The sequence below is a fragment of the Galdieria sulphuraria genome, assembly GCF_000341285.1.
Source record: "Galdieria sulphuraria unplaced genomic scaffold scaf_127, whole genome shotgun sequence".
NCBI classification, from domain to species: Eukaryota; Rhodophyta; class Bangiophyceae; order Galdieriales; family Galdieriaceae; genus Galdieria; species Galdieria sulphuraria.
Window position 1 is genome coordinate 1 of NW_005178348.1, and position 8020 is coordinate 8020.

General features: G+C 39.2%; 4 protein-coding genes across 4 annotated transcripts; 1 reads left to right on the forward strand and 3 right to left on the reverse strand.

Annotated features, from left to right (window-relative positions):
• Positions 1-901, forward strand: Gasu_62510 (citrate synthase (mitochondrial); the record flags this gene model as incomplete). The annotated part of the gene is made up of 3 exons (XM_005702559.2): positions 1-271; positions 328-582; positions 636-901. Coding segments are annotated over 3 exons (766 nt in total), but the record flags the coding sequence as incomplete, so codon positions are not given.
• A 4-nt stretch (positions 902-905) lies between these two features.
• On the reverse strand, positions 906-3050 carry Gasu_62520 (signal recognition particle subunit SRP72). The gene is made up of 2 exons (XM_005702560.1): positions 2524-3050; positions 906-2470 (listed from the first exon to the last, which is right to left on the reverse strand). The coding sequence occupies exons 1-2, from the start codon at positions 2952-2954 to the stop codon at positions 934-936; spliced, it is 1968 nt and encodes a 655-aa protein (XP_005702617.1). The 5' UTR covers positions 2955-3050; the 3' UTR covers positions 906-933.
• Positions 3051-3875: 825 nt separating this feature from the next.
• On the reverse strand, positions 3876-6210 carry Gasu_62530 (elongator complex protein 3). The gene has a single exon (XM_005702561.1). It carries the CDS (start codon positions 6174-6176, stop codon positions 4476-4478), a length of 1701 nt encoding a protein of 566 aa, XP_005702618.1. The 5' UTR covers positions 6177-6210; the 3' UTR covers positions 3876-4475.
• A 325-nt stretch (positions 6211-6535) lies between these two features.
• Gasu_62540 (purine phosphoribosyltransferase-like protein) lies at positions 6536-7790 on the reverse strand. Its single transcript, XM_005702562.1, has one exon. The coding sequence runs from the start codon at positions 7634-7636 to the stop codon at positions 6683-6685; it is 954 nt and encodes a 317-aa protein (XP_005702619.1). The 5' UTR covers positions 7637-7790; the 3' UTR covers positions 6536-6682.
• Between the last annotated feature and the right edge of the window lie 230 nt (positions 7791-8020).

Sequence of the window (8020 nt, forward strand, 5' to 3'; positions counted from 1 at the left end):
TTATAGAAATACTTACCATCAAGGAAAGCAGCTAGAAGCAGATCTGAAGTTGGATATGTCCACAAGATTGACCAAGTTGATGGGCTTTCAGAATCCTGAGTTTGATGAATTGATGAGACTTTATTTGACTATTCATGCCGATCATGAAGGTGGAAATGTCTCAGCGCACTCAGTTCGTCTGGTTGGTTCAGCACTTTCGGATCCTTTCTTGGCATTTTCAGCAGGAATGAATGGTTTGGCCGGACCCTTACATGGTTTGGCCAATCAAAATGTAAGTTTCTTTTTAGTTGGTATTTATTTATTTTTATACTTATAGCGTTTTTCTAGGTGCTTACATGGTTACTGCAAGTAAAGGAAAAGTTGGGTGGTCAAAGTCCCACAAAAGAGAATCTGACAAAGATTTGTTGGGAAACTTTAAACTCAGGTAATGTTATTCCTGGGTTTGGCCATGCAGTGTTGAGGAGAACCGATCCTCGTTACTCCTGTCAACGAGAGTTTGCTTTGAAACACCTTCCAAATGATGAAATTTTTCAACTTGTATCTCTCTTATATGAAGTGGTCCCAAAAGTACTTACAGAACAGGTATAAAGCAACTCCAACCATTTTGATAGAAAAACTAACATTCTTATTTGCAGGGAAAAGTAAGCAATCCTTGGCCAAACGTCGATGCTCATAGTGGAACCTTGTTACGTTACTATGGAGTCAAAGAAATGACTTTCTATACTGTTCTTTTTGGTGTTAGTAGAGCTCTGGGAACTTTGTCAAGCTTAGTATGGGACAGAGCGTTGGGTCTACCGATCGAACGTCCAAAGAGTGTGACAACTCACTGGATAAAAGAAAATATGGTCCAAGCACAACAAAAAGTTTCTGGTTAAATCTCATCACAGAATAATTTGTTTCATAAAGTTCGTAAACAAAAGTATTTGAAAAATTTTATCTTCGTTTTCTAGGAGCCTTTCGTCGACTACTTCCTTTTGGTCTATCTGATAGACTGTCATTCACTTGAGAACTAGCATTCCTTTGCCAATCCATACTATTATCAACTTTAGATACATCGGCACCCTGCATTTTAGGAATCTCATGATGCTTGCTGCTCTTCTTCTTCTTCTTCTGCAAATTCCGTGCGGACCTTGGAAGCCATTTTTCGGGATCTGGTGGTGGTTGATTTGGATTATATCCCTTAGGCAAAGGTTTCTTTCCCCGTCGTCTCTTCTTTCGTAAGTTTTTATTTCTATCATGGTCTTTTGCGTCTTGTTCACCATTCGACGAATGATAAGAACGTAAGATCAAGCCAAGAAACTTAGATTCTGTCTCCTCAGTCAAGGAAGGAGAATCAAGAGCCAACGATGGTAACTTCTCGGCCCAAGTTACAGCAGCACTTAAATCAACATGACAAGTGGCGACAACATTTTCTGCTACAACTTCTATATCGTTTGGATAATTGAATAAATGATCATCCAGTAGTTCTTTGGCTCGATCATACAAGTGCTTCCTTCTCAATAAATATCCAATAGACATCATCAACTTTTTGGATTCTTCAGCAGTTGCTCCAGGCTTTTGAACCAATTCTCTCATGATTTCAACTGCGGTTTCCGTTTCTCCCAGCATTTCATACAAACAGGCAACTGTAGATATGACGCCAGGATAATGTGAAAGGTTCTTAGAATGTTTCAATACATCGATGCACATTTTCAAGTCTCCCTTATTAAGGGCCATTTGTGCCAGTATTGCGTCACATTGCAAAGACAAATCAGAATGCGATATAGCAAAGTCTCGAACAAATTGGGAAGCCTCATCCCACTTTCTTTGTCTATCCAAAATACAACATTTCAGAAGAAGAACCAACTCCCATTCTTCTCGTTTCACTAGTTCGTTTAATCCCAAGATACAAGCATCAAACTTCCTGAGATGCAATAGAAGAAGTATACGGTTCAATAGAATCGCAACCTGTTGCTTATGAGTCAATTTTACAAAGCTCTTCTTAGTAATAATCGACTTGAGACGTTTTAACGAGTCGTGAACTTCACGATAACCTCTTAAAGCGACAAGATTGCAAACTGCGACTGAATATGAGTTCCAATCATTCCCTTTCTTCGTAACTATATCATGAAGAAGTTCTTCTGCTTTAGCCTCACGACCAGACAATTGATAAACAAAGGCTAGCTGTGTCTTTAGAGGCAAAAGTTCTTCCTCTATTTCTTCTTGCGACCTTTGATCTTCTTGTAGAGCACTCGAGCACTGTTGTATGGCTTCAAGTAAACACTGTTCAGCTTTTTCCACCGACTCACTTTCACAGTAAGCACAGGCTTCAATAAACATAAGCTCATAGGAACCTGGTTGCTTCTGACAGATGTTTAAAGCCTCTCTCCAATTACCAGAAAGTAACTGTGCTGATGCTGCATTACAAATATTCTCTATCGTGGGATTAAAAGACAAAAACTGGCAGAAAAGCTGTGAAGCCTCCTTATACCTTTGTGTTTCACAATCAGTAGAGAGAAGGTGTTTGCTTTTGACCCAACTCACCTAGCGCAGCGAAAGAGAATCTGCGCCTCCAAGTGTAGAGCACCTCTCTGGGGATCTAATTCTTTAATCTTCTGGCAGGTTTCCAAGGCCTCTTCTAGTTGGTACGCATTATAGAGTGCATATGCCTTATAGTAAAGTATCTCTGCCTTTTTCTCCTTGGAAAAAATCGAATCTAAAGGATAGGAAAGTAACTTATCGATACCCTGTAAAGCTTCTTTTGTTCTTCCCAATCTCAAAAGAGCGAAGCACCTTGCTTGTAGAGCAGACAAAAGTTGCTTCTTAGCAATAACGTTTGCGGCATCGGAAGTATCCAAAGAACTCAAAGTTTGTAAGATCCTATGTGATTTTTGTAATAATATGCTATATTCTCCGTTCTCGTGTTGGGACTGTAGTTCAAACAACTGCCAAGAAATAGTCTCCTGTTGATTCATTAAAACAATTGTTGAATTGGATCGCGGTCTCCTTGGCTTTCGAAAACGTCGTATTTCGACTTGTAACCTAAAGTACTTGTTGTCTTCTTGGACACCATTGGTTAGGCAAATCTTCCTCTAAGTTTCTAGGAAAGAAAGGTGAATCAACAGACAATCCAATTGTTCCAGATTCGTTACGGAAGGCCCAAAGAGACTCTGCGAAGTAAGTCGTGATTGTAGACAAAACGGCTGGAGGGAAAATTTTATCCAATATATTGTATGAAGTGGAGAGTTCTTTTGCTATTTAGTCGGCATATTGCCAAAAATGGTGAACGTAAGATTGTAGCAATTTTCTAACATTCTTAAAACCTTAACTGTAACTGCGTCTTGAATTTCAACTGGAAACCATAATTGCTTAAAGAATCTTCTGCCTGAGTTTTCCTACTTCTTTTTTGACATCTTGTGCACTAACCGATCTGTACCTATTATACTTTCCAACTCATAATAAGAGCAGGTTTCATGCTTTAAAGAAGAGTTTTGGATAGGGCAACTGTTTCCATGGCAGAAATATTACAAATACAGCAAAAAAAATACAAAACTTGATATAACTGAAGATGTAAGACTAATTGAAACTCTGTCTCGCAGTCAATTCGTCGAGAAGCTCATTGTTTTTCCAGGAATTTTTTTAATATTGTATCCTTACCTGAGTATTCTTCCTAAGACGGAAACAAGCACGGGTAGCTGTTACCAGCTATGTGCCTCTACTAACAGTCGTCAACAGCGTCTTGCTGCTAATCGTGTGTGATTATAGCAGTTACTAAAAAATTAGCTACTGTGAAAGAAATTAGAGTTTTATATCTCCATACCTCATTTTGTCGATCTGTTCAACCAGTAAAGTAACGCCTGACATTCTGCAGTTTTCACTTGGAGCTTTGTCCTTAAAATACTAGTTCAACTGAGAGCAGTTGAATATGTTGCTCTTAGTAGTTTTCCTTGTAAGGACTATTTGTCACTACATAAAAGTAGACATTCGGACAAAGGATGTATGACGTGATGAACTCCGGTATTGTTCCAAATATTCCATTCGAAGGAATGGATCATTAGAAGCATTGAGCTATAAAGAACAATATAAACATTGAGAATCCAAGTTCCAATTATTGGCAATAGATAGGTTTCATTTACAATGTGATTTCATCAAGATACAGAATAGTCAGTTGCTGTGCAAATGCATTCAACTACAGTTGCGCTAGCTATAAGAATGGAACAGGTTCCATTATTTTTTATATGACCTTATTGGTGTATAGTTTGAACGAAATTGGCAAAAATACAAAGTTGAACATTCCCTTTTTTTGTTTTAGAAAACCATGATAATCCAAACGAACCAAACGTATAGTTTATACAAACAGGAAATTTCAAAAACTGCTGAAGATATGCTACAGAATAGGCTACTTCAACTCATACCATTCGGGAGTGACTTTCGTAATTCCTGCCAGTTATGATACTCATAGTATGTAAACAGACAAGATGACATCAAAATTCCTATTATATCAAATATTTTACCATATACGGACCTTGTAGGACATAACCCAACTTTCTATAATAATTACGGGTACCGATTCCTGAAATGACTGCAAGTTTTTCTGAGCCATGCTCTTCCAGTGCTATTCTTTCTGCTTCTTCCATTAATAGCTTTCCTATTCCTTGATGTTGAAACTTGGTGGGATCTCTATCATGGACTGGAACCACGGTTCCATACACGTGAAGTTCACGTACTATTGAACTAGGAAACTCTGTGAGTTCCGGACGAAAAGCAAGCGAACTGCATTTTCTCAACCGCAAAAGACCAACAAGAATGTCTTGTGTGACATCTTCGAAAGAAAGAAAAGTTTCCCACCCTCCATTCGCAACATAGTCACGACGAACCAGTTCAACACATTCTGGAATGATGTGGAAATGTGTCTGTTGAATGCCTACTTCTCGTGTACGAACATCGCGACATGATAGTCCAAGTTCTCGCAATCTTGCAAGAGCCAACTCCCTTACATTACCAACTTCTACTCCAGATGAAACCAAAGGCATAGGAATATCTCGTTGGATTCTGTAGATTCGCACCCAAGGAGGAACCATAGCTAAAACTCGTGCAATAAGTTCCACTAAAACTCCGGGTGGATAATTTTTATACTTCCCTGCTTTCCACAACTCATAAAGGCCTGTACCTCTTATGACTAAGGTGGGATATATCTTCAATCCATCTGTTCGAAAGGAAGGATTTTCAAAAAATTCACGAAAACTTTCCAAGTCTCTTTCAAAACCAGTGTTCGGCAAGTCGGGCATCATATGAGCGACTACTTTAAAACCAGCATCTTTTGACAAACAAAAGCAGTCGCAAACCGCTTGAACAGAATGCCCACGATTAGTATCTCTCGCTATATCTTCGAAAACACTTTGAACGCCGATTTCTAATCGCGTACAGCCATAAGACAGCATTGCATTCAAATGAGGACGATGACAAAAGTCAGGACGAGTTTCAATAGTCAAACCGATGCACTTTTGATGACTTCTTTCTGAGTACATAACAGCTTCATAGGTATCTCTAGAATGGTGACCAGACAGGGCATCATGCAAGTTACGAATAAAATAGTCCCTATATTCAGCATCCAGTGACATAAAAGTTCCACCCATGAGAATAAATTCAACCTTATCTACAGAGTGGCCCAAACCTTTCAGCTGCTCAATTCGGTTTTTCACCTGAAGATAAGGGTCATAACGTGCCCGTATTGCGCGCATACTGGTAGGCTCATATCCAGTATAGCTTTGAGTGGAATACTCAAAGTCTGAATCCGGACCGCCTGGACAATATATACATATGTTTCCGGTTGTTGCAATATGAGGACAGCGATGGGGTTTACTCATAACGGCCACGATTGCAATTCCTGAAGCAGTGCGCACTGGTTTCGCTTTTAACACAGGATATAACTTTGCTCTCATATCGTTTGGCACGGCTGCAAGAATCTCCATAAGTTTAGGAAACTCTTCAAGTGAATGTTTCTTGGAGACGTTTGAGATAAGCTTTTGTAACTGGATAGGTTGCCCATCTTCAAAAAGCTTCCTTATTTCTGTTACTAGTTCTGAAATGGCAGTCATTCTCGCAACATGAGGAGAAACCCTTTTGGTTTCTTTATCAAAAACTGGAGGTTTCTCAAGAGTGGCAGCGTGGCCGTCATTTACATGAAGCAACTCCATCGTCTATGAATGCTCAACACTTTGCAATTCATTCATTTCTCTTGCAAGGATGACGCTCTTTGAATAAAAAAACTAAAGTTTCCTTTGGTATGCAAAGCTTCAAACAAATGCCAATTAATATGTGACAAATAGCTGTGATAGTACAATGATACTTGTGGTTAGATTCTTATGAAACTCAGATTGAAATGGTTCGATTCTGTCCAACTTCTGCACAAATAATAGCAAGATACAAAGTGTGATAAAGGAATCAGCAGATAATATTTTACAGGGTTTAGTGAACATCTCAAAGTCAAGTTTCACTTTTTAACAGTATTATGAAAAGTCTCGCTGTTTCTTGTGCTTCATTGATATTTCCAGAATACAAAATTGACAACTGTCAATAAAGATAGGAATTTTATCTTTCAGTGGAATCTTTCAATACATGCAAAGACATTATCGCCAAGAAGAAATAACCAAACAAAATTTAGAATGTGCTTTTCATAGCTCTCAAAACAGGCACAACACAGTTAGGTAGGCATTAGATCCCGTGTCACAGGTGAATGCAATTCCCAAGGATATACAATCCACCTATCAGTAGTCACAGAGAAGAAATCAGGCTTCGAATCTGAAAACTGCGTTCGAGAAGGTTTGTAATGTAGCACAGCAGTTTTGCACTCAGCTCCCGAACGTATGCATCTTTCAGCTACCTTTTTGCAAGTTCTACCTGTATCCCAAACGTCATCAATAACAAGAACCTTTCTACCTTCCAGTGATGCTTTCTCTGGAAAAAACAAAATGCGAGGTTCTGCCAAGCCATAAAAAGGATCACCTCGGTCACCATAAAAGATAACAGTGGCCACAAAAACTGTTCGAAGCTCAAGAGTTTCCGCAGCAATAGTAGCAGGAATTAGACCGCCTCTCGTAATGGCAAGAATTGCGTCAAATATATACTGTTCTTCCTTAATTTTATGTACCAAGTGGCAGGTAAGTCTTTCTACATCTTCCCACGAGAGTTGCTCTGTAGGCAACTGATTCCTTGTAAGTTCCGCAATCCGTGGATGCTTACAAGACGTTTCCTTGGGAATTTCTTCTTCTGATGAAGTATTTATTACTATTGGCACTCTCGAGTCAACTCGACTGGGTTGAACGTTACACTTGAGTCGAGAAAACTTCCTTGAAGAAAAAGACAGTCTCCAACGGTGCAGGGAATGAAAACAGGTTAAACAACTCTGTAGAACAGATAGTGACATAAAGCCAAGGCTTTGTTTCCTCGAAGTTTGTATGTGACCAAATAAGGACTGCATAGAATCATAGCGTCCCCAATACATCCCAACGACAACATCTTTACCATAGCTTCGACTACGGAAACCCTTAAGAATAGTTTCTTGTGGACTACGTTGCAGTTGTACAAGTGAAGAAACGACTCCTGAAAAAGGAGATAGTTGTCGCTTCAATTTTTGAATCAGGTATGAGAAGAACATGTGACAATGCCTAGTTAGAGTTTATTACAAGTTCGGTTGGATGAAGTCTCAGTTTCCTTGTACCGAAAGAATATGTATTGTTGCCCTACTTGTCATAAGGATATTGCAAAAACGACTTTATTCGATAAAAAGAACCATATGCCACTCACAGTCTTCTTCTTTTATTACTTCTGTTGATAGAGCACGGACACCTATTCTTATGTAAGCTTATCTTGGTAGCCAGCGTTAACGACGCCTGAGAGCGCGGCAAATATCAATGTTGTTGCCATATTTTGCCAACTACACAGTTTCTATCATTTCTAAATGCTTCCTGTCGCTTGTATACCTGGTGGTAGGCTTATTGGCGCAGAGGTTGCAAGTACGATCTTTCCACGTTTGTGTACA

What these genes read in the sequence shown, in the direction of transcription:
- Gasu_62540 (XM_005702562.1), bottom strand. Translation starts at nt 7,636, where the DNA reads ATGTTCTTCTCATACCTGATTCAAAAATTGAAGCGACAACTATCTCCT.
- Gasu_62520 (XM_005702560.1), bottom strand. Translation starts at nt 2,954, where the DNA reads ATGAATCAACAGGAGACTATTTCTTGGCAGTTGTTTGAACTACAGTCC. An exon ending in ATTCTCTTTCGCTGCGCTAG is followed by an intron (nt 2,471 to 2,523) that starts GTGAGTTGGGTC and finishes TGAAACACAAAG; the next exon opens with GTATAAGGAGGCTTCACAGC.
- Gasu_62530 (XM_005702561.1), bottom strand. Translation starts at nt 6,176, where the DNA reads ATGGAGTTGCTTCATGTAAATGACGGCCACGCTGCCACTCTTGAGAAA.